Source organism: Ciona intestinalis, chromosome 3 (assembly GCF_000224145.3).
Source record: "Ciona intestinalis chromosome 3, KH, whole genome shotgun sequence".
Lineage (NCBI taxonomy): Eukaryota > Metazoa > Chordata > Ascidiacea > Phlebobranchia > Cionidae > Ciona > Ciona intestinalis.
Window position 1 is genome coordinate 1,937,918 of NC_020168.2, and position 25,375 is coordinate 1,963,292.

A 25,375-nucleotide genomic window follows, 5' to 3' on the forward strand; every position below is an offset into this window, starting at 1 on the left:
TAAAGTTGACTTGTTATGGTTAATAACATTTCGATGCAAAAGAAAGAATGAATGAAATAACATGTTTGTAATTATTAATGCACTCAAATAGTAGTACTAAGTACTTAATCATATAAAATGGCATAAGGACAGATCTGCATAGTATAAAGGTATCGTATAAATATAATGATCACATAGTGTTTATTTTTTCATTTTCTCCAGATACTCTGACAATGTATCCCACATGTCCTTGGTCTGTTTCATGACAGTCGCATCAGTGGATGTGTAGTTTAATTCATCAGCTGTCCACATTCCAATTCCCCTGAGGTTCAGTGCAAATGCTAGCTCATATTTTATTTTTAAGCTTTGCACGTTGTCGTACCAGAACTGATGGTAAACTCCATCAGTTAAAGTGGTAAAGAAAGGAGTAGAAGAACGTGTATCCCACTTTAGTCCACCTTGATTTTGGATAAATTTTTGATTGATATCGGCAAATGCACGCTGAGAATTCGGGGCTCCAGCAATAAGACATAAGTTGTGGTCAGTGTGATTAAAAAATTTACTACATGTGTAGTCGTAACCATACCATGGAACCGCCATTACAAGTTGGTTTGGGTTAATGGAAAAATTGTGCAGGTACAAATTATAAGATTCTTTTAATAACCACAGTGGACTGTTGGCACTCGCAAATAAAATATCGATTGTTGCATCATAATCCATTACTATCATGTAGTCTGTTGATTTGGAAATTGCTACATAATCAAAACAATAACCAGAGAAACAACCAACGAGTATAGGAGAGTAGGGAACATCCCATGTGAGAAGATAACTTGGGTTTAAACTCTTTAGAGCTATGTTTGTTTCATTTGTCAGGGCAGATATGCCATCCACTATATCCGTAGTATAAGCTGCACCTTCTATATCAATGTTGAGACCATCCAATTTTAAACTTTGCATCTTGTTGATCCATCCAGTCAAAACTTGCTTTCTAAATAAAGGCTGCTGAAGTTTGGGAAAATCATTAACTGATAAACCGACCAGAATGGTCACACGAACACCCTTACTGTGTGCATAACAGTACAGCTCCTTGTATAATTCATGAGTGCCAGTCAGAATTACATTTGTAATTTGCGTCCAGTTATATTGTGTCCAAGTGTTATCTTTTGCGGAGGAAAATACCACTAGTTCTTTTTCATATTTTTTTGTGACTGGTTTACACATATTGGGGTCTTTGCAGAAACAGTCACTATATGCATCAGCATACAGCACCAGCATAAGCAAACCATACAAGCATGCAGCAAATCTTAACATATTAGATTCTTTTTACACTTTTTAACCTAAAAATATAAATGATTGATAAATATTAAAACAAGTCAGTTTAGCTTTTTCAAATGGAGGAATTAATGTTTCATGCAATAGTAGCCTAGCTAGGCCCTAGGCGACACTAAACTTAATGTGTTCAAGTTTGAAGGAATGTTGCCTTTAATGTACAGAAATAAAGAAACTTGTTTGGAAACAAAACACAATAGTCAAAAATCTCTACAACAGTTTTAATTCATAGCCTACTGTAGTTTACTGAATGTAACTGTATAAACATGCAATGCAAACTTAATGATTTCAAACCTTACTTAAAAATAAAAAAAATCTATAAAAAGAAAATTATGTTGGCAATTAGAGAATAAATAAAAACACAAGTAAAATAAACAAACATGAATAAAAACCACTAAAACAGAAAAAGTTGATAATGGCCACACAGTGTGATATTTTTAAGTTTTTCAAAACAATTTTATAACAGATTAATAACGTTCTAAAAATATTTTAAAAGGTTAGCTTTTAGAACCACTACAGCTTGGTCCATTGGTTTTATTATCATGCATTTGTGAAGTTCCTGGTTTGTCGGTCAGTTTGTGACCCAACAGTTTCTCCAGCTGTTCCAAGTCTGGTAGGTCTATGCCACTACCACTGAACCCTTTGGCATGGTCCATAAAAACTTGCTTTAAAACTTTAAGTTCCTGGTTAAGAACTTCAACTTTATTTTCAAGCACACAGTTTTCCTCTTTCAGTTGGTCAATTCTTTCCGATGTGATTTGAGACTTCTCTCGTGATTTTTCACGACTTTTCTTCACAGCAATATTGTTTCTTTGCCTCCTCTTTACATAATCATCTTGATCTCCTTCTAACTCTCCCTTGACAATTGCTTTGCTTGGAGGTGGAGCTTTCCCCCCAAAGTTTTGAACAGCAGGCACAGTCTGTGGTCTTTGTGGGTACTTAAATTTAATTAAAGGTTCTGCAGTCTGTCCAGGATCACCAAAATTTACATTTGTGTCTTGGTTTCCAGAACCAGATGGTGTACCAGTATCGTTCTGATTATTCATCGAATTAATTAACAACACACTAAACAAAATGGACCTATGGGCTAATGCAGCTGTTGACAAAGTTTTGTTTCCATCTAGAGTAAATTTAATACATTTCAAACACGAGTTTGCCAATTGTACATTTAAATATTTACATATTCATGTTACCAAAAACGGCTGTCTCTAAAATACGCTCGAACAACCCAAAACCCAAGTTGGTTTAAATACGTATGCACATGTGTCAATCAATTAATCATATCGCGTTTTCTTTAAACAAGCATGTGACCGCGTTGCCTGTTGTCGTATTGTTGTTGCCATAACCCTAGAAGTAATAGGCATGCCTTTAAAGAAGTTCTATATTAGGAAACTAATCTAACACTCTCACATTAACCTAATTTACAGTTTGATTGCGTCACCCTGTTGAAAAGTAATTTCATGTCGAAAAGTTGTTCTTTTATCGGGAAGTCCCCTAAAACTTCAACCAGCAAGTATTGCGCAATCTGTCCATAATACCAGCACAACCTGAAGGAAAGGAAATATTTAAAAAAAAGACAAAGTGGCGCAATAATATCCCATGTTGAAAGTTTCGGATATTAAAATGTTTTTCCTGTGCTATCGACATAAAAAAATACAATGTAATGGCGAGCATAGCGAGGTAATCACCGGCGGATGAATATATAATTCGTGACGTCAAGCATCGCGATGCCTTTTCTCTGTTAGAACAAACAACAAAGAGATTTTCGTTCTAGAAACAGTACGTGACGCATATGTTATATACGCTGAGCCCACGTATTTTAAGTTGACGTTATAGTCACGCGACGTTCAGCGAAGCATAGTTTTACAAATACCGTTGCAATGATACTCAGCACCTGAAATCGTGGCAAATACAGCACGTTTATAAGTTGATTAAGGTGGGTGAATTGGCCAGTATTCAGTGTGCTTGTGGACTAAGGCAGGTATATATTATATATATATATACAATAGTCAGATAATTGTTAAATAACTATACGATCATAAATTACTTACTACATTCTGATTCACATATAAAGTTATTATAACATATACTTATAGATTTCAGGGTTGTTTTATTATTAAACATGCCATCTTACAATGGCATCTAGATCCAACCCAAACTTGAACAGTGGTGCCGGTGGCCATAAAAATTATATGTCGGCTGACAACACTCTGGACTTCACTGATTTATATCAGAACGAAGAATCTTTTGATCTTTCATGTTATATGAGCACATCTCCAAACCTAGAGCTTTGTAACGACGATCTATTTGAAAATCTTTTCCCACCAACCTCACCCAGTCTGCCTGCTGATTTAAAGAAAGAAAAATTTGAGGACTTTGAAGAGGAATTAGACAACTGGTATTACACCACAACGAGTGAGCCACCGTCAAATTGCGCTTCTGCTTGTTCATCTGCTGCACCCTCACCAGTCCCGTACAACTTCTACAACACTCCGCCTGTCACCCCACAGAGACCTCAGTCACCCCATCACCTACAATTTGATGGGCTTACTACTCCTATGTCTTCTTCCAGATTTGCGGCAGTCATGGCTGAAGATCGTCAAGTACTGCAACAGCGACAAGTGCCACAACGCATAAATGAGTCTAACGTGCCAATTTCTACTTCGATAATTGTAAAACCTGACCCTGAAGAGCAGATGTACTTAACTGAGCAAAGTTTTGCAAATATGAAAGATGAACCTGTGACTGCCAACCATGTTCCAACTTCCATTGCCCCCCAACCTGACATAGACACCAAAACAATGAAACGGCCAGCACCCATCGATTACAGCAGTTCAAAGAAGACCAAGATCCTCATTAAGGGATCAAAGGAATATGTCCAAAAGCGCGAGAGAAACAATGTTGCTGTGCGGCGCAGCAGAGACAAAGCTAAACGGAAAGCAGCAGAAACTCAGGTTAAAGTGGATCAACTGCAAAATGAAAACCTGAAACTTCATGAGAAAGTTGCAGAACTCACTCACGAACTTACTACTCTTAAAAACCTTTTAAAAGCATTGCCTCATGCACAAAGCTAAATTTCTAATGTAAATCTCCTTTTATCTCTTTCTTTAAGTTCCTATTTTTCCATCTTTGTTCCTTTTGAACTAAATGTAACTTTTACCAGACCAGTGATTTTATAAGATAATTTATATGAAATGCCGAGAAGATGTAGGCAATTTACCACCGTGTTGTGTACACCACTGAAATAAGTTAAGTTTGTAGGTATTCTCTTTTACTATGTTCCACTTCTCTATTGTATTTATTAGCCTATAAATAGTTTAACTTTTCGCTACTAATCATTGTTTAAAATATAATTTTAAAACAAATTATTTAATTTGCCATCAACTTGTGAATTTTGCGAATTTTGGATTCTCTTAATCTTAAAAATCAAAGTTTAGTCATGCGAGCAGATTGTATGCATAAAACAATGATTTCACCACCAGTTCTCATTTAAATATGATATAGTTCTACACTCTACAGTCGACTTACTGTTCAAACTTACTGTTCAATGTTCATAAGATGCATGGCAACATTTCACCAGTTTCAAATTACAAATATTATCTGCAGTTTTCTGTTTCTTTTGCAGATCTAGTCATTAAGTAAAGAAAACACAGATATAGTCAAGTATGATGCAACTACAAAAAAACACATTTTATAGGACAGGAAACCTTGACCCAGGAATTACCAGTTGGCCAGTTTACGAGCACGCAACCAGGTGAACCTTGATACCAGCAGCTAGTAAATATTGATTTCTTTTCCAATAATAAGACTAGTGGCAAACAAGGAGTTAATGATTAACATAAGGAGTATGACCCCTAAAAAATAGATTTGAAGAGAAACTTTATTACAAAATAATGAACACAGTGGAGATTATGCATTGAATAAATACTAAACCAACAGGCTTCGGAAAGAACAACTTAAAAAACAAAAATGTCACAAAATTACAAACAAATATTGTAAAGAGTTTGACAAATGGGTCATTAAAGTATGGTACTATACTATCATGTCTTACTGGTTTATATCTTGCATCGAACTGGATTTGATACTTCTTCAGCATACAGAACTGTTTGCAAAGATACAGTGGTTTTGCTGTAAACAAAGCATGGAAGTGGCCCAATTCGTTTCCCATTCAAAGAGGAACTGTTGATGACCTGATAGTAAAGTGTGTATATGGCAATGAATGGTGCAATGTATGACTAATATGTTGCTGTTAAACCATGTTTGTTTTTACCTGTCCAACTGATAGTTCACAGATGTATTTGAATAATGTTTCGTTTTTAAGCTGAAAGATAAGTATAAATATATAAATGTAGCAGCAGATTTGCACATAGACAGCATTTGGCATGATACCTTGAGTCTAACTTTAAATGCAAATTGCACCATTACGTTAACCAAAGTATCATCAGGACCCGACATTTCTTGATTATCTTTCAGCTTCCTAGAAAACAATGGCTTATTTAAATGCCAATCAGAAATCTCGCTGTATCAGCTGGAAAGAGGAAGTAGATAGAAACTTACGATGCGTCACATGGTACATCACATGATGAGGTAGTTTTCCTAACTGTAGCTGATCCACATATGACTCCTTGTGACATGCAAAACAATGTGTTGCTGATGTGGCAGTATTTATACAGTTTCTTTTAGAATTTAGATAAAAGAATTGCTTTTATGTATTTATATTTTCGACGTTGGTTACTGTATACCATAGTTCAACTTACCATTAAGCAAAACAAAAGATGGAATTGGACAATTTAAACAAATGTCTGGTGAGTCCATGATATTTATAGAGGCAACACAAATAGCCTTTTCAACATTGTAATTAGCAAAGGTGCAACGATGTGAAAAATTATCAGAGATACTCTTATTAGTATGCATGTCATTTAATGCAATCACTTGACTACATGCGTCCAATACCAACTCTACCTCTGTAAAAAGAAAAATAGAATTGTCCACCCTTTAACAGTGTGTGTTGCTTACCAGACACAAGTGCATCTTTTAAAATAACCACACTACCATCTTCAATCGCATGCGTTGCAGGCACAATATTTTTCAGACATGTGATTTGGGAAGGTTTCATTGAAGTGTCTGTGATGTAAACCAACTGACATGACGTGATGTCATTTGGATTGTTTTGTTCTTCATGCCTCGTGTGCAACACTTTAACAATGAAACTAAATCTGCATATTTTGACAAAAAAACAAAGCTCATTAGAAATTCTTGACGAAAAGGTGTATTAAAAGCCTTTTTTTTACAGGGTAGCCTATTTAAAAAACATAATATATTAAAAATACAAAAAAAATCTTTAAAAATGTTTAAAAGGGATAAAATACCCCCATTTTTTTATCTCACCTTGTATTGTAGTAAACAGTCTGTTTATTTAAAATATCATTTAGACAACTCAGTTGTATTGGTCTGTACAGTACATCCGTTTTAAGAGAACCATTAGCAGCAGGTCGATTTAAATCACTACACCCTGTGGTATTAGATTTATTTCGGGGGTATACAGTTTCACTGTGGTTGAACTTGGCAACCAATTTGTAGCAAAAACTAGGTGGCAGCAACATCTTTGGAGTTCCATGTATATCCTTGAATTAATGACAAATAAACATCAAAGGTGGTGAATGGTGATGTTCATGGGGTTTACTTTTTAAACAAACTACAATTCCTACCATAGCGATGTACAATAACTAGATCATTTAAAAGGGGATTAAAGTTTAAGTTGTAAAGAAATACCACAATTCATTTCTACTCACTGCAGAGTTGGTTTGACTTTGACTGTCTTGTACTTGATACAAACCATACCCCGATTCATCCCACACAGAATCGGTTAAACTCATTAACTGGGGACATCTGTAACAAAAATTAATGCATTTATCTTCTGGGGAAATGTGGGGAAGTGTCTTACATATCATTAAACCAAATAGTTCATGGGCAATAGATTTACATTCCACCTGTACCCTCATTAATCACTACTTTTAATGATATTTCCAATTCATTATGTGGTTAAGGTCTAAAATTTATGGCAAAAACATGGGTCACTACAACACTGTGTGTTTACTATAATACACAATATTTTATCATCAGAGAATATGAAATAAATTACGTTTAAACATAGGAAACAGGGAAAACAACGTCTATATCTACTCACTGCAATCGAGTTACACGTCCAACTAGATCCAAGTTGTTGAAATAGACTCGTTGTCCTTCACCTTGTTTTACCAAACTTGACCAACTTTGTTCAAACAGGAGTCCTGCCCCAACTTCTAGCTCAAAGAACACACCAAATGCATCTTCACACAATAAGTGAAATCTGAATCACATGAAACAGCTTAATTAAATTAAACACTGTTCCACTGTGTTTGTCATAGCTGTAACTAAAAATAATATCACTTTACAAATGCTATTACATTATGCAAAGGTAACAAAAGATTATTTGCAAAGAAACTTTTGCCGAATTTAAAAATGTTTTAATGCTTTATTGCTTTATGCTGACACATTAAAAATTCAAACTAACTTTGATTTATTTGGTCTTTGATAAACTCGTTGAACAGTTGCAGCAAGTGAGATTCCACTTCTCTCCTCACTTGCTTCCAATGCTTCTAATAAGCTCTCACATGCTTGTTTATTTGAAGGTTGGATTGGAACTTGAGATCCCACTGAGTCCTCTTTCAGTGAATTGTGCTTTTATTGATATTTAAATTATGGATGTGAATATTAATTGGTATGTTATAAAATATAAATACTTTGAAATGTTTTAAGTATATGCAAAACTAACCTAACAGTAACATGTTACTACTTTTAATGTGTAATAACACCCCCCACATTCCCCCAACACAGCTGTATAGAATATAATGTCTTTACAGAAGTGCACAATTTTACCTGACTAACACTTGCACTTATACATGGAGACTGTGTAGAGGTGGCAGTAGGTAACTTTAGATGATAAATGCAAAGTAGAACAGGAAACTTCAGTTCTTCCACATGGATTGATTTCCTGGGAAATTATAATATTTAGGAATAATTGAAGGTACCATGCATAGAATGGTGAACTTGTACAACCGACAGTTAGTTTAGGTTTGACCTTACAGTTCGCCTACTTGTCTTATTTTAAGTGCAGCATCAACCAAAAATATTAGAAACCTTTATTTATATGAAGAATCCTGCAATAGGACATGATCAAGTTAGTTTATTGATCAAGTATTAAAAAAAACTGACACAAATATGCAAATGAGCAAGAATGCTCGCTGCTTACCAGGGGCTGCAGATAGTGAACACTGAGGACAAGGTAAGATTGTATTCCGTGACTAGATGGTGCTGGAGTATCACCGTGTAAAAATCACTAAGGTCAGTCACATCTTTACCTTTATTTAACACCTAATGACAAATATAGATCATGTGATTATGCGATGGACAAACTAAAACGTTTAAAAAATAAAGTATTCACCTAATATTAGAATAATAAACTAGAGGACATTCAATAAATGTTACAGCTGCTGTTTCTTACATAATTTACCCTAGTTACAATATAAAAATCAGCATATAGTTCAGTAGAGCATATATATTATACAACTCCCTTAGTCAATGTACATTAAGACATTTAATGCATTATTGCTAAATTTCCAACAAACGGACCTTGCATTCCATTACATGAAGGAATCCTTCCTTATGGTCAGATAAAGCTTGTAGTTTAACACAACTGTTGTGCCTGAAACCTGGAAAACAGTGAATTTAAAAAGTTTAATAATTTTATATTTTAAAACCTGTCTATGCATAAGTGCAGGGTTTCACTTTGTAGTAATCTACACTTTAAAAAAAGTTTCAAATTGTAGTAATCTACACTGCAATAATAAACCTAGTGATTTGCAACCAAAATAAAACTTGCTGGTATTAGATACATAGGTGCAAGCCTAACCTGGTTCTTTAAGCTGGTGTTTGAACAAATTCAACTGACTTTTTTCATGACGCTGAATCCGTGATAGTTGCTCTGCCAATCCATTGCTAAAACATATTCATGTGAATTTTGATGCTCTTTAGGTACATGAACCATCACAATTGCACGTATTTTTGTTAAGAATACAAAAATTATTAATAAAAATTCGGAACCAATTATAGAAATGTTAAACTTATCAAACAAAATAACAGACTAAGAGTTTAAGTTTTATAATAAAGTTAATGAAACACTTAACTAACGGTTTAAATTTTTTCTTCTTTGCAGAGTCAAAGTTGGTTAGTGTCATGAGGGAGGAGCATGGTTTTGCTGAGTCAACTTCTTCAATTTTATTGATGACTGATTCAATCCAGGATGAACCTTTCACACCAGATGTTGTTGTTTGTTTTTTTTGCATGGATGAAGAACAGATGGGGCTTGATTTGCAGGAAATGGTAATTTGGTCTTCAGATAATATCTTTAAAAGCAAAACAAAGTTTTGATGCAAAATACAACATGCAAAACAAATCTAATGCAAGTATTAAAATGCTCAAGGCTTTGTTTATTTAGGGCTGATAACTGCAAAGTATTGAATAAAATATCAGACAAAAATAATTTGAAACATGGGTATATGACTTGTGCATTGCAAAGCATGTGAGCAGAAAATCTATACCAAGAAGAAAATAACTCTTACTTACTGTGTCACTCTCAGTTTCTGTGGTTTGCGAAGTTAAGATTTCTATGCTGTCTTCATCTTCGACAGGAAGACTAAACGTTTCGTTTAATTCTTCAATCATTCCATCATTTTCACTGTCATCCTTAAAATATAAAATTTTGTACTTGCGTTGGTAAAAATATTTAATAAGGTTTAGAGTTGTAGTTACATATCTATTGCCAAACAAAGCTGTATTTGAAGTAGCTATTGGAGGTGTATGTTTTGGTTAAACAACTAAACATTTTGAAAAATATAAATAACTCACAAGTGGAACGGCAAGAGGAGTTTCATCCAGACCAGAATGACTTTTACTTTGTTGATGAACATGGACAGATAAGTGACTTAAATTCACAAGTGGGGAACCGCTATAACATGGATATCCTATACATAAAAAAATATATAAACAAACACTTATACAAGACAGTTTGGATAAAAACAAAAATTATAACAAACAATAACATTAACTAGTTTGAATTATCATAAGAATCATTATAAAGAACGTTTCGAATAGTTTTCATGTCAAATAAAGTTAAAAGTTAATATATACTAACCAGGAGTGATTGGACTAAGTGGGAGCAATGAAGGTTGTTGCGCTCGCTTTTTCACAGTAGAAACACGATATTGTGATAATACTGGACTTCCTGTTAAAAAACATGAAAATAGTTCATAGGACAACTTGAAGGTAAACCTCAGGTGACTTGGTATGCATTTGCGCAGGACTTTACTCATATAGAATAATAATATGTAAAACATAATAAGTTTTTGACCGTGTCCATTTATATTTATTCAATGGTCATCTTATATAACAACAATAGTATTGGAAAACTAACAAACAAACAAATATAAACTAATTTAAGATGTTAGAAAGTATTTATATATTTATTAAAACACGATAAACTATTACCAACATTAAAGTTAATGAAAACACAATGCTAACCTGCACATATTAATTTTGAGAAATCTGTGTCATTGGTTGGGCTGTTGTCCATCCTTTTACATGACGGGGTACACATCACTGGACTTCCTGGATTACCTAAGGTGTTATAATTCAAATGATTATAAACCTTATTTATTAGTTATTCACAAGCCTGGATTTGACCCAGAACCCACCAGAACACCAATTCGTTAAGTCGAATGGTAACGTAGACATTTAAAGTTAATCCAGGTTGTTATAGTTGCAAGAAATTTTAACTTAGTATTTATTAAGTTAATTTGTTTTCTTATCTGAATTAACTTATAAAGGCCCTACAGTAGAGGTTCTAGAAGCCCTGGTCTTAGAAATCCAGCCCTGATTCTAAATTAATAGAAATGGGCAACACATCGTACTTTCAAACACAAGCTATTCATTTTTAGATGGCGAAAATGTTAATGCCATGCAATTCATTACCTGGCATGCTGTTATTATTGATGATTTGTTGTTGTTTAGTATTCTGGTGTTCATCATCACTTGAACTCCAGTGTATACTGCCCTCTTGTGAGCGCTCGTTTGATCTTCTCTTCACACAAGACACTACAAAACGTCCACTATTATTTGTAAAGTTGACATATATTTTAATGGGAAGAACAATACAAATTACGTGAGGTGCTGGAAAGTCTTCCGGTTCTTCGTTTACGTTTGTTAGGAGTAACTGAATAGCTTGATTTCGTCATTAGATCGTAAAAATTCTCGTCCCATAATGTTGTAGGTAAGTCTGCGCTTTTTTCAGCAGCCACGCGCTTCATTTTAACTTAGACTAAAACTTTATTCCTTGAACTCCAGCGCAACAGGTTTGCTCTTATTTTCGTACCATTTTTAAACGACTGTAAAAACGCCTACAATACGCCCCTCTCACACACGACGATACGCATGAACAAATATCTAATATTTTTGTTTGCTATGTTTATAGCTAGTCGACCAAACACAACATTGAAAAGCAAAGTTCAAACTCATTTAATTATCAACGGCATTAGAGTTTCCACGCTTTTCGCATCATAACATCGAAATATATATCATTATCTATGGATGCACTGACGCCAACATAATAGTTATAAAACTCTTCGTATGTTACAACTCCATCAGGGTCACCAGGGGTATCAAAGCTCTCTAAAAACTTTAAAAACACTTGATCTTCTGTCCAGTCCCCGTTTTGATACTTCGGATGATGCCTTGCATCGTAAACTCCATGTAGATCTTCCACGGTTATTTGACCATCGCCTGAAGTATAGTATAAACAGTAGGGTGGGGGAAGATGGGACACCTTTTAACTCTATTTTCTCGTCCCATTTAGTAGTAAACAAAGAACATTCAAAAAATTATAAAACTATATCCCCACGACCCCCATAGACCGTTGTTAATTGTTTAAAACACAATCATGATATTTGAATATTATGTGCTAAAGGTGTCTCATCTTCCCCCACTCTACTATAGTAAGATGGGGTAATATTGTCTCGTGTGGTAACAAACAAAAAAAAAAGAATTATTAAACTATATTCTAACGACTGTTGTTAATTGATAAAAAAGATCGAGGTATTTGGATTTTATTTGCTAATACTGTTCCGGCCTTCCCTTCCCTATATAGTATATAATGTTTGACACACGTTTAAAAAAATAAACTTATAAAGTCTTCAAAGCCCTATACCTGTTCGATCAAGCTTCCTAAATGCCTTCTGTATTAAAGTCCGTCGAGATTTCGAAAGTGGTGGTCGCAGTTTCACCAGAAACTCATCGAAGTCAATCGTTCCGCTCCCGTCACGATCGAATGTTTCAAACATCTTCCGTGCGTCATCGGGATCAAGGTCAAGACCATAGTCATAAATTCCTTTTTTAAATTCACTGTAATCGAGGCTCCTACTTTTATCGTCATCCATGATTCGAAAGCATCGTCCCAGACCTTTAATTCCGCTGCATAAATATTGCCACGTTTTTTTTACGAAAAGTCTTACGAAAAAAAACTTTAGAAAATACCTTGATCCACGAGACAAACATTGCAGTCGTAATTTTTCCACTGGATCTTGAGTCGTATCAAGTAACTTCCTGGCTTTCTCAGCCATTTGGTTATCGTGCCTTGCTGTTCCAGCCATTTTCACCAAATAAAAGTTCCAAAGAGGAAATCGAAGCTAAATTGATCAAAACCGTATAACAATAAAATGTTAAAACACAATTACATATTAGCCAAACTATTAGTAACAGTTTACAAGTTCCACACACACATAACATGACTATACCGTCTTTTCATTCCACAACACTTTCATCAAATAATGAACAAAGGCCATGAAACAAAACGATGTAACTTTAGACCAAGGTATGCTCCTATTAAATTAAAGCCTCGCAAGACGACAAGTGTTATAGATTTACTTCAATATGATCATTCTAGTTTTAAAAGCACAATACATATTGATATTTGAATTCTATGAGATCAGGAAGAACACGAATGGCGGCTTGGTAACAAAGTAATGCCATACATACATAACACTGATGGGGTAAAACAAATTAAAATAAATGTTACAGAATAACGTTGCTGGAGGCACTCATGGGATCAAACACATTCTCCGTTAACGCATTTTTGCACAGATTCGCAACACGTATAATACTCGTTGTAATACGAACAACACGGTTGGTCTGGTGGGCAAGGGTTGTCTTGACAAGTAAGAGGGTTGGGACCTGGCACCGGGGGGTCAAAATTACAATACTCTCCGGTACATTTTACATCGACACCAATCCCAGAAACAAACAAATCCAGCACAGCTGTCTGTTGTATCGGAGCAGTGTAATTAAACGGACCACTGTATTCGATTCCGAAGACCTAAGGTTTAATTTTTAATGTCAGATGGAGATATGACTTTTGACCGTACATGTTTATATAATAAGAAAACCAGACATACACGTTAAATTTAAAGCAGCTCATTTAGCAAAACTATTTTTCGCACCGACGTTTGGAATTTTAAGTCTCGTCATCGGAGTATACGAATAATTAGAGTTTTAAATTATAATAAAATGTACAAAATGTTAGATTACCGGCCCGGATGTAGTATTATGTAGCGACACGCCATCTTTGTATAACACAGTGCAGTTATCTTTAATTGGCTCGCATCTATTGTAAGTCCACGCTGTGTCGCTGTTTAGCCGGATAAACTTGACATACGCCTCAACATTTTCTTTCCATATTTCAGGGTCGTTTTCTCTCGAGTAATCGATCAAATAGCGCAAATTGCGAAGAAAAATTCCTTTAAACATTTTGGCATCGTCATCGCAGTTAGGAAAACAATATTCAACCAAAATTCCGTCTCTGCAAAAAAGGCATATTTCTTTGAAAATACTAAACATTTACAATCAGCACCACCAGAAGTTCTACAATGTATACGTTTGCTGTTGTTAAATACTGAAATTCGGTGTTAAACGAAAACCACAATTTTAATGACTGAAAAAGAATCGAAAAAATGGATGAAAAGATGTTTCATCTCCCCTTCCCCCCCAAAAAAAAATACTAAAAAAATACTATTCATTAAAAATATTTTAATTGATGTCCCACCTTATACCCCACTTTGTAGTGTTGCAGATTTTTAATGCCGAACTTTAAAAGGTTTGTTTCTAATTTAATAATTTAGACCTTAATTTAGGAGTAATTCAAATACAACACTGATATAATAACAAAGGTAATATAAGAAAAAAGATTTTCAAAATTAAGTCACATGCACGGAAAGTGGTTTCGCTTTGCGGTGACCGTTAAAAAATAATGTATCAGCCCTCACATTTACGGACATTGAAGAAGCGCGTTCTATTCTTTTTTCTTTCTGTGCATTCTTTATACAACAACATACTGTAGTTTACATGTAAAAATCTATAGCAGTGCGACCATGTACTATTATGGTGGGCAAGAAAAAAGAATATTCAGTGTTGAATTTCAAAACGTACAATGCAGTGATTTCGTGTTATTTACGTTTAGGAATTCCTAATAATAAATAATTTATTGAACAAAGTTAAGAAGGGTTTACGCTGTCCCGTCTTACACCGTTTAGATCGAGACGTTAAAATTACATCTTATGTGCGAACTGCTAAATAATTTAACCTGACTTGGACCCTCCGTGTGTTTTAATGTATTTTCTTAAAGTGTGGTATATTAATAAAAATATGATGGTAGGCTACTAATTTCGTGGTTTTACACATTTTAATATTAGAGATATTTGACAGTATGTACTTAAGTGCCCCGTTTTTCCGCACTTTCATATATATTACTGGAGCCTTACTTCGTGGAATGAGCAATCGTCGCTTGTGCCACTTTATGTGCGAGAGGTATAAGTTCGTTGGTGCGATTTAATATGGGAGCGGCTTCCACCAATCCGCCTGTGGATAATAAATGAATGACGATGCCTTCTGTTCTAATTATTGCCGAAATTTCTGTTTTAGAAAGTGTCAAAATATAAGGGTGGGGGAAGATGGGACACCTTTAGCACATAATATTCAAATACATATCATGATTGTGTTTCAAACAATTAACAACGGTCTATGGGAGTCGTGGGGATATAGTTTTATAATTTTTTGAATGTTCTTTGTTTACTAATAAAGGGGACGAGAAGATAGAGTTAAAAGGTGTCCCATCTTCTCCCATCCTACTATATGTTATTAAACCATTGCCACTTAATTTCTATGTCATCTTAAATAAGTGTACATTTACCTATTATCAGACCCATGTTGTAAGTAGGTCCATACACCTCATTATTTGTGCAGTTATTTGTGACCCCGTCTGCTACCATGTAACTTGTTTCATTGATCAAACCGTTCACTTCAATAAACTACAAAAGAAGGTAAAGCAACTGAAATTTTTCTAAATTATTACTTACTTTCATAATTAGCTTGATTTTATCCAACAAAGTGGTGTCGTTTGTGTGTCTGAAAAGCTTCGAACTTAGCTGGAGCATCTGAGCGTTTTCAACATTTTGTTTGCTCGCCTGTGTCTGCAGGATGAATGGTAAGTTATAAATGAATAAATCAGATAAGTATAACTTGCCTGATCAAACCAAATACCCCCGGCACATGAATGCGTTTTATCCCAACCATTTTCCCAAACCCAATCAAAAATCTTTCTAGCAGAATAAATAAATCCAGAAGTATTGTCATCACTAGAACCAAGAAGCTGGAATAAAGAATATGTAATTTGTATAATACGGCGAAGAAAGATAGGACACCTTACGTTATAGTCAAATATCCTGAACGTGTTTTAAACACAACGGTCTATGTGAGTCGTGAGAATACAGTTTAAAAATGCTTTGAATGTTCTTTGTTTACTACCAAATTAGACGAAAAAATGGGTCCCATCTTCTCCCAACCTAGGCTACTATATATTTACTTTTAAGTAATTTTAGGATAAAGCTAAAATGAAGGCATACTGCCCCGTGCAGTGCCTATATGGATGTGGTTGATGGCTTATCGCACTGAGATGCCGAAGGGGAAGAATTAAGTGGGGGCGAGTTACTCCTACTTTAATCTCTAATCCACGCGAGCATCCGAGGGGGTTCCATTCTGTTCTCAACCGAGCGCGCAAGCATCGGGAGAACTGGTGTCACCTATCGAAGCAGATCAGCCTACAGCGATCGAATACCGGACAGATGAACTCACAGACGAAGCCATCGCGCACATCCGATAAGCAGTTAGTATCGCGCCACGTTTAATAAGACAAAATATACTATAATCTACCGTTTGTGGGGCGCGCGCCATGACTTAAACTAAGGAAACAGTTCAATTGTAGCGTATTAATATCGATCACTTTATACAAAACTTTGTTGCACACTGGTGTACAGTACTACCTCGTGTATTCTGATATAACTGAGCCCATACCAGGCCATATCATCGAAGGATGGTTGTGGATAGTACGCTTCAATCAAACTGTATACATCTCTGTTCGAACCCGTCACCACAGTTTTAAACCTGAAAGCACGTCACACTAAGACTTTATGCAGAAACTATGTCGTTCTTAAAACCTTTTAAATTTTATTTTTATGGGTGTATTCTGTGTGTAAACAAAGTGTGGCTTAAATATAAAGTAATGTCTTTCTTACATTGAATTGTTGGCGTAATGCATAAAGTTTGCCAAAGTTTCCAACACGGCACCATCCTGCCAGAAACCATCAAACCCGTTCCATGTTTGGTAGCTAAAGAGTCCAGCGATCGGCGACGGATACCAATTGTGTTGAAGTGCGTAGGCGGTCATGCATGATCTCACAGCGTTGACGTCACGACCGAACATTCTGGTTCCACATACGGTCGTGACATTAGCTTTAAATAAATTTCGAGCACTGAAACATTTTGACACAATCGGGGTTTAATTGCTTTGCACTCAAAACTATACGCCGTAAAAAAACAACTTATATACAACTATACGAATTGCCTACCGTTGTTGTCAATGTTTGTATTTCCAAATGTATTCACGCAAAGAGCGGTCACAATATAGAACAGAGCAACTAAAGCCTTCATTTCAAAATAATGAACACCGCAACTGCTAGCTGAAACCATTAACTTAAACAACGAAGCCTCGTTTAATAATTAACTTGCAAAGCGAAGAAATATTAAGGACGTCATAGTGCACAGGCATTTTTCACATATTTAAAGGAGAAAAAAGTACAGCTTTATATTTCAGATATGTTACAGATTTCACACCAAATCTTTATATGCCAAAGTTGCGCTCTTATTCGTACTTTATCAATTAAACAGATAAAATATAAGCAATCAATTTTTAAACAAATATATGTTATATGAAGATATGGTGAAAACAAACAAAATAGAATAATAAATTGCAAAATAGTAAACCGTCACTCCCCCCGTAAAAAAAGCATGTTATATAAGGTTAATTTTTATCAACTTCAATTGCAGAAATAGCTTTCTATAGATTTACTAAACCTTACACCAAACGTTGTTACTGGATTCGGAATACAGTTATGGCTTGAACTTAAATATAAGGCAGTGAAAACAACCTTATTATACATAAAATGAAAGGATACCGTCGTATCAATTACCCAGAAAATCTTTACCATTATAACACAGCTGGTAAACAAAACTGAGCGCTTTAAATGTAGTAGGAAGAAAACAAAGGAGCATCAAGAAATAAAGAATATAAAATCGTCATTAAAACTGAAACAGAAGTGAAAAAGCGGAAGAACTTGGAAGTTAGTGATGAAACATTATGTCGACGTTGTGTCGTGCAGCGGCTCCTGAGACCCCGTAAGGAATTCGCCGCTTTTTTTATTTGTCGTTTTATTTTTTTGATTTACAGTTGCATAAACATCTTCGTGACTGTCTGCGCTTGGGGGCATTAACTCATCGTTGGAAAAGTTGGTATTCTGGTACACTGCCCTGTAATAATTTTGTTTGTAAATGATTAGTGAGATTTGTTTGTCGTTTTTCACATAAACCATAGACACATATAACACCCAAAACAAACAAAATAAACATCAAACTTTATTAATGAATCATTTAGTCGTAAAGACAACACTCATGTTACAACCACATGCGTGATGGTTGTTCAAAATGGTTTGAATTTGTGGTCTGAGTTCAAAATGGTTTAAGTAAGACAATGAACTCATCATATTAATTGATCGTATATGAATTTGTATATCTCACCCATTTTCTGCGGGCCCCAACGATGATTTGGTTAGCACTGGATCGCTCGAACCATTCGCTAAATTTATCTGCATTACGTTAAGCAAGTTATTTTCTGTGCAATCATATAGTATATTCACTTGACTATTCTTTGTTTACTATCAAGTAAGATAAGACAAGGGAATAAAACCATTTCCCATCTTACCCCATCCTATCTATACGTTTAAAGACTTAAGTAAATGAAAAATAATCACAACGATTTTAGACTATACATGTATAATGAGTAGGCTACGCTGTTTGACAAGGAAGTATACTATACAGAAGAGACAGCGAGCTAAAATTTAACAATAACATTCTTATGGGTATATATATTTCACCAATAACTGGCACCATCAGCAGAAATGGGAGACTAGAAGACATCAGTATTCGATCTAACTTTTCTCATGTAACACGGATAGTCCAGCAATAAGAGTATCAAACCCGGGGCAGATAAAAGCGAAAAATCTCGGTTATGTTGTTTGGTATAAACAGTTATAATTCACTTCGCATAATTAGTTTACCTTTTCAGATCGACGTTTCATGATAAGATAGACAAAGTACATGATAACGATTGCAAGAAGGAATACGATGACAGTTGCAAGAATAACCGTCAAAATAGTTATCACTGAAAATAAGAGGTTTACAAATATGGAAAAAACCTAATTGTAATTAAATGCAGATCACTTGAATATTTACAAAATTATGGGTATTTCAAGTTACGAGGCTAAAAGTCCAACCTACAAGTTCTGTCAACAGTTACACGGACTTTTAGAGTCACAAATTATTGTATATATGGTATAGGGCGGGGAAAGATAGTACAACTTTAGCGTCACATACACAAATATCCTTACACTGTTTTAAACAAATAAGAACGGTCTATGGAAGATACGGTTTTATAATACTTCAAATGTCCTTTGTTTACTACCAAATGAAATAAGAAAATAGAATGAACAGATGTATCATCTTCCCCCACTCTACTATATAACTTATTTATTCTCGTGTGGCTGGCCAACGATAGTCGTTACAACACTGGTGTTCTATGCTTTTTTCGTTCAGTTCGAGGCATGGCTGACACTTTGGACAACCGATACAGGATCACTGGGTCCGAGCAATCGTTAAGTTTCTTGCCCAAGGACATATACCGCTACAACGGTATAGCAGCGCCAGGCCGAGCCTCGAATCCGTGTCTTCGGGCTCTAAGCGGGTGATTTAATCACTGCTGTGTCACGATGGGTCGTCGTATTTGACTAAAGCTCTAAGATCAAGGAGCACCACATTTCCAGCTCACTGTAACGGTGTATTATAAACTATAAAAAACGAAGCTTATTACCGGGAGAGGTGTAACGTATGATTATTGGCGCTGCTGTAGTGGTGGCTGGAATCATAAATTCTCTGATAAATGGGCCTGCTGATAGAAGTTCTGCGGCTCTCGTGAATGTAGCTATTTCAGTGGGAGCAGATGCGAGACACTAAACAGAAATAAGATAGAAAAAATATAATTCAACTGTCTGATGCGACAAAAAAGTTTATTAGATTACTTCAATTTGACCCAATGAACGTTGCAAACTTTCATCCGATTGAGGCCAGTGTCAGTCGATACAACACAAAGTATCAAAGTTCATTTACGTCGTGCCTGTTTAAAAAGTCCCCGAGTATATATGTAACTGCTATGTGGGGGGTTGTTTTTGTTTGTGCCTGTAGAACTTGACTGTCATTTTTAACCAGTTAGCGACCACTTACATGGCAGCAATAAACGTTAAATGTTTCATTGGCAATGACACATTATAACCTGTATTAAATTTAAAATATCTTACTTTATTTTCGAGACAGCGATTACATGCACCCACAGAACAATGTATGTAAAAGGATGTATCATTACGGAGTAGGAAGAACGGTGGAAATGAAATATTCACTTGGTTGCTGAAACTGTTGTCTGTAACTTGAATGGCGGTCTGGTATGGTGAAGCCGGGCACCTGAAATTATAGAAACATATGTTTTATTATAGTTAGAGCGATAAAAGATTGACTTTGCCACTTTATATTAATCTGAATCTCTGATATATAGTACAATGGGGGAAGATGGGACACTTAAGCACATATTGCCAAATATTTCCAAAATCAAAATAGATGACGGTTTTGGGGTAATACCACGAATTAGTACCATCATTTCTTTATTAATTGACAACAATTTAATCAAATATAATAAAACACACGAGGTTTAGCGATCCGCACAACAAGTGAAATTTTACAAATTTGAAAACACACAGGATAAGATGGGACAGTTTAAAATCATTGTTAATTTTGATTATTAAGTGTATTTATAAATAGGAATATACGTAAATAACACGAAATAATACTGTACGCGCTTTGAAAATTAAGTCTAAACACTCTTTTTTTGCTCTACTGCTATAGTTTTTAACATGCTACCTATAAAAAAAGTTTTTATTTTTGCTACAAATTGGGTATTACTACTCTGTTTTTGGCACAAGCCACTTCTTATAAATTATCACCAAGTGCAAATGACCAAATTTCAAATATATTTTCAAAATATTATCTTTTTATTATATCAGTATCTTATAGTTGAAAACCCCCTGAGGTATAAATTACTAAATTAAAAGCAAATCTTTTAAAGTTTGGCAATGAAAACATGCAAAACTACAATGTGGGGGAAGATGGGACTCTAAATTGAAATATATTTGCATTAGCAGTATTCTACAACTTGTAGTTAACCTACCGAGTTTAACAGGCTGTGCTAGTTTCTTTGCCATGTAAACTTTATATATATAACGTTAAACCGATATTTTTTGTGTTTTTTTTATCTCAAATTAAAGTCATATTGACCCCTGCCTATTTTCTTCATGCTTAAATCTCAGTGTTTTTTTAACTTTTACTAACTTTTATGAAGCTATGAAACTAGTTTAATCGTTCGCACACGCAAACTAAAAAAATTCATTGGCTTTACTGTGATTTAGCGAGCATTAAAAAAAAACCCCTTACTATTTCGCATTTTGTTACCTGTTCAAAGTATACTGTTTCTATTTTACATATGTTTTTTAATATTTAAAAACAGTAAACAGCTTTGACGGGCGTTTTATAAAGTCGTGATAATACTGTCGAATAATTGTATAACCTTATTTTCCTGATTATTATTAAATGGGGGTCCTGATTATTAAAAAAAAAACAAAAAAAGTCTCGTCTGACAAAGTGTCCCATCTTCCCCCACCCTACTATATGTTACGCAATGTAGGGTTTAATAACGCGTAAAGCATCTTCGATCACGACCTTCTATTACAAACAAGGACACAATATTTTAAATGGATTACCAACGTTATCACAATTTAAAAGCACAAAACATGATATTTTATTAATGCAGAGAAACCTACCCCGGGAAACTGAGAAAGTCGTCATCCGTGTGACCAACCACGTGATCGTTAGACCTGGTTGCCCAACATCGTTCCAGCATAAGTTTGTTAGAGGGTGCTGGCCTAGATGTAGATTGCAACAAAACCGCGATATTTAAAAAGCTTGATGTCTGAAGGCGAAGGGGAAACTGGGCAGGTATTCTGAAAAGTCGGTCCTGCAGGATGAACGTATACGTGGTTTAATTGGGGGGTAATTTAAACGCTGAATTTTGCATTATTTAACTTGATTTGGGCCATCATAATATTCAGGCGTCATACGCTTGGTATATTTCAAATTTTGTTTGTCAACTAAACGGTGGCCAACACTCGGCAACACGTTTTACGCAAACACTTATAGCTGATTATGGCAGCAGGCAAACATTGTCAAATACAATTGACATCGATTAAGCAAAACGGCTATTCGCTCTGTTACCATTATAGGTATTATACAAACAAATAATATTCTCATTAAGTTAAAAATCGTCGACAGTTCATGGTATTGTTGCGGTAGCTATTCCAGCAAATTGCATTAAGTGTTGCATCTGATACATATATTTGCAATCTCATCCAGTGCCCTGAAATAGTTGATAAAGTAAATACTTGAAACGTACTTCGAACAGGGTCATTGTAGCTGTGATGTTATAATTACAAGGTCCGCTGGTAATGATAATATTCCCGTCAGCACATTCCGTCTTGCCGTAACGAAAAAAGAAAATAAAACATGGAACAACAGCTGCAAAACGACGAAAAGTGTTCAAATATTATAATTGGACAGTTTTACTTACTTTCTCACCTCTAATTATTACAGTGGTTACCTGACGACCGTTCATACCTTCTCCCTACAATTGGTTAAAGTACGTCAATAATTGTAAAGGTGAGACGACCTATTTTCTTTCTGTAACAATAAAAAACATCGTTATATCACTAACAATAGACATCTTTCTTTATACGTTAGCGCTTCGTAAATATTCGTAACCTGTAAATATTGATGATACACTTTAGAAATATATTGCAGTACCTCTTTTAACTAAAACGTTCTGCTAACGTTTAATATTGCCTCGATCAAAATATCTACGTTGGTCATTTGTTAAAAAGCTATTGCTTGATACTTTCCAATACAAGACTGATTTCCCCCCTTTATCCCATGAATTTATAGACGATATATTTCTGACTAAGCCCCACCCGTCACGCCACCATTCCCATGTTTTACGATACCATTCAGAGAAAACAGTACAACAAAAGGAATTTCCGCAAATTTAGAAATGTGTTCACCGTTGGCCATGTAGCGTGACCATCCTCAAATTTGAGCGCATGTGTAAATGAAGCGACAAAAGAATCAAGCGAATATTGTAGATGTTAAAAGCATATATATGTTCAGTTCTGTGTTAATTCCACACCGTATACAAAAACATTTGAAAATGCACACGGCGTAAGTATTCTTACAGCAGTTGTTTGTCGTGGCTTAAAACCTATTGTAGCTCTGGTATTCGGGCATTCTCATAAATCATTATAACGCTTGTGGATTAGTAAAGAATACAGTATAGTCACTGCTTATTCAAAATTAAAGTCACCAGCATTGTTATGACCATATATTGAAAAAGAACGCTTAGAGTAGTCTATACAAAGAAATTGAACATTAAATCAACCGTATCGCCTATCCCGGTTTCGTCTAAATTAGCCTCATACGTCATATGGTAAGGTGGGTGGAGACGAGACAACTTTAGCACATATTATTCAAATACCCTGATCGTATTTTGAATGTTTACCAATGATATATGAAAGTCGTGAGACTGCGGTTTTATAATTTCTTGTTAGTTCTTTGTGTACTACTAACTAGAACGAATGAGAAGATGTCCCATATTCCCCCACCCCACCATATTACTAAGTTAATGCTGTTTAGAGAAAACACATTTCGTGGCGTAACATAGAGAAAAAAAGTGTTTCAAATAAATCTCGTGTAAGACAAACAGTTCAAAGTCAAACCAGCACAGTTGAATAAAGGTAAAAACTGAAGTACCAATTTTGTGGGTGATGTACTAATGTGTAGCATTATTCCCAGTATATGTGCGACAAAAATTAACACTAGTAGGGGCATGTACCAATATCCGATTTTGTTTTCACTACATTAAAGTATGTTTTCGTTTTTCATATTCATCATAGGGTAAAAAGAAGAAAATTTAAAAATAATTACGTTTTACTAACTGTCAATTAAAACAAACTGCAGCCATGTTGGAATACGTACGCCGCTTGAAGAAACGCGGTCGATCGAAGATATGCTTTTTGATAAGAGATTTTCTTGTGGCCGTTCAATGTGTGGTGCTATGGGTTGCTATAGGTTGTTTTAATAATCGAAAGCTGTCTTTTCTTTACCTTCGCGGAGGCGGAAGGCAGTCGTAACGATCAACGATTGGTTTTGTAGATGTTTCATTGTTGGCGCTACTTGTTTGTATTGTTTTTCTTTGTTCGGTCATAATTCGCGCGATGGATTATTAGAAGTGGTCTTTGTTTTGAAATGTTGACGTCTCGTAGCCATGACTTTGCCGGACGGGGTTTGGTTTGTGTCGTCATAATATTGAGAAATCGCAGCGCGCGGTCTTAGAAGTGGCCAAGCCCAAGGATAAAGCTGAAGAGGTGGGCCATCATGGACAAATAGTGCGAGTAAGTGAAACCAATTGTCAAATTTCGACAAAAAGTCTGGTAACCGTGAAAGATATGTGTCAGTCAAGTTCGTATACTCTCCGCTGTATTTACAGAGCAACGAGTTAGTTTTAATAAACCATGGAACAATCGAATTAAAAACGTTATAAAATTAGAATGCAGTTACCAAGCAACCGAAAAAATAGTGTTGATGTTAGTACAAATATATTGGCAGTAAAAATACATTCGTTTTACGACGTTTGTTCATAGTAGCTTCACGTTGCGCAAAGTTTCTATATGTTGAACCAATATTTACACAATGTTGAAATTTGTTCGTTTCTCAGCGTGGGGCAAACTTGTTAAGTTTACGGTTATACGCTGTGAGTTGCCTGTGGTTGGCCCTGCCCTGGAGCCGCCACTGTGGTTAGCAGTAGTCAAGGCAACCATAACGCAGGTGTGGATTGGCGGGGATAGGCATTCGACCACGGCAGAATAGCTTCGTTAGTTCAGCAGGCTTCAATTTCAAATGGATTTGAGTTTTTGTTGTAGGATCCCTGTTTTGTTGCGATGTTTGTAATTCTTCTATTTATGTTACCCCCATAATAGAGATGTTGTTTTGGTGCGTCCACAATAAAATCGCTTCGGCGTAACTTAACGAAGCCATGTTGAAAGTAAAAGTTTGCTCGGTCCCTACCCGATAGTTATTCTACAGGAATACTATGCTTAAAGTACATCAAGCT

At 35.3% G+C, this 25,375-nt stretch overlaps 5 protein-coding genes across 10 annotated transcripts; 1 reads left to right on the forward strand and 4 right to left on the reverse strand.

Annotated features, from left to right (window-relative positions):
• Nucleotides 1–1,316: 1,316 nt before the first annotated feature.
• On the reverse strand, nt 1,317–2,383 carry c/ebpbeta/delta/epsilon (CCAAT enhancer binding protein beta/delta/epsilon homolog). The gene is given in 1 exon segment (NM_001078197.1): nt 1,317–2,383. A coding segment is annotated over 1 exon segment (549 nt). The 5' UTR covers nt 2,355–2,383; the 3' UTR covers nt 1,317–1,805.
• Nucleotides 2,384–3,405: 1,022 nt separating this feature from the next.
• On the forward strand, nt 3,406–4,912 carry c/ebpalpha/gamma (CCAAT enhancer binding protein alpha/gamma homolog). The gene is given in 1 exon segment (NM_001078520.1): nt 3,406–4,912. A coding segment is annotated over 1 exon segment (939 nt). The 5' UTR covers nt 3,406–3,443; the 3' UTR covers nt 4,383–4,912.
• LOC100177741 lies at nt 4,712–11,840 on the reverse strand. Of its 6 annotated transcripts, none has more exons than XM_026833853.1 (22): nt 11,567–11,840; nt 11,377–11,499; nt 10,927–11,022; nt 10,541–10,630; nt 10,255–10,370; nt 9,973–10,092; nt 9,538–9,752; nt 9,260–9,345; nt 8,980–9,059; nt 8,600–8,721; nt 8,227–8,341; nt 7,862–8,028; nt 7,496–7,657; nt 7,101–7,197; nt 6,697–6,932; nt 6,325–6,524; nt 6,066–6,272; nt 5,866–5,932; nt 5,698–5,785; nt 5,579–5,629; nt 5,360–5,498; nt 4,712–4,935 (listed from the first exon to the last, which is right to left on the reverse strand). In XM_026833853.1, exons 1-21 carry the CDS (start codon nt 11,709–11,711, stop codon nt 5,364–5,366), a joined length of 2,718 nt encoding a protein of 905 aa, XP_026689654.1. In that variant the 5' UTR covers nt 11,712–11,840; the 3' UTR covers nt 4,712–4,935; nt 5,360–5,363. The 6 variants fall into 6 exon arrangements, with proteins under 6 accessions (XP_026689654.1, XP_018673465.1, XP_026689655.1 ...); XM_018817920.2 differs by lacking the exon at nt 4,712–4,935 and adding an exon at nt 5,101–5,162; XM_026833854.1 differs by lacking the exon at nt 4,712–4,935 and having other exon boundaries at nt 5,171–5,498; nt 7,862–8,025.
• A 65-nt stretch (nt 11,841–11,905) lies between these two features.
• LOC100179300 (calcyphosin-like protein) lies at nt 11,906–13,092 on the reverse strand. The gene is made up of 3 exons (XM_002132058.4): nt 12,934–13,092; nt 12,608–12,870; nt 11,906–12,183 (listed from the first exon to the last, which is right to left on the reverse strand). Exons 1-3 carry the CDS (start codon nt 13,047–13,049, stop codon nt 11,936–11,938), a joined length of 627 nt encoding a protein of 208 aa, XP_002132094.1. The 5' UTR covers nt 13,050–13,092; the 3' UTR covers nt 11,906–11,935.
• Nucleotides 13,093–13,183: 91 nt separating this feature from the next.
• Nucleotides 13,184–19,561, reverse strand: LOC100180091 (putative mannan endo-1,6-alpha-mannosidase C1198.07c). The gene is made up of 12 exons (XM_002126982.4): nt 19,449–19,561; nt 19,119–19,222; nt 18,580–18,647; nt 17,355–18,312; nt 17,022–17,238; nt 16,770–16,890; nt 15,974–16,099; nt 15,807–15,920; nt 15,641–15,758; nt 15,213–15,309; nt 13,984–14,254; nt 13,184–13,771 (listed from the first exon to the last, which is right to left on the reverse strand). The coding sequence occupies exons 4-12, from the start codon at nt 17,473–17,475 to the stop codon at nt 13,505–13,507; spliced, it is 1,452 nt and encodes a 483-aa protein (XP_002127018.3). The 5' UTR covers nt 17,476–18,312; nt 18,580–18,647; nt 19,119–19,222; nt 19,449–19,561; the 3' UTR covers nt 13,184–13,504.
• Nucleotides 19,562–25,375: the final 5,814 nt, after the last annotated feature.

Coding starts and splice junctions, on each gene's coding strand:
- LOC100180091 (XM_002126982.4), bottom strand. CDS start 17,475: ATGGTTTCAGCTAGCAGTTGCGGTGTTCATTATTTTGAAATGAAGGCT. Junction 16,100..16,769: donor GTTATATCAGAATACACGAG/GTAGTACTGTAC, acceptor TCTTTATTCCAG/CTTCTTGGTTCTAGTGATGA. Junction 15,921..15,973: donor GGGGTATTTGGTTTGATCAG/GCAAGTTATACT, acceptor TTCATCCTGCAG/ACACAGGCGAGCAAACAAAA.
- LOC100179300 (XM_002132058.4), bottom strand. CDS start 13,049: ATGGCTGGAACAGCAAGGCACGATAACCAAATGGCTGAGAAAGCCAGG. Junction 12,871..12,933: donor TGTTTGTCTCGTGGATCAAG/GTATTTTCTAAA, acceptor ATATTTATGCAG/CGGAATTAAAGGTCTGGGAC. Junction 12,184..12,607: donor TAGGAAGCTTGATCGAACAG/GTATAGGGCTTT, acceptor ACTATACTTCAG/GCGATGGTCAAATAACCGTG.
- LOC100177741 (XM_026833853.1), bottom strand. CDS start 11,711: ATGAAGCGCGTGGCTGCTGAAAAAAGCGCAGACTTACCTACAACATTA. Junction 10,093..10,254: donor CTCCTCTTGCCGTTCCACTT/GTGAGTTATTTA, acceptor TTATATTTTAAG/GATGACAGTGAAAATGATGG. Junction 5,630..5,697: donor CATTTAAAGTTAGACTCAAG/GTATCATGCCAA, acceptor CTTATCTTTCAG/CTTAAAAACGAAACATTATT.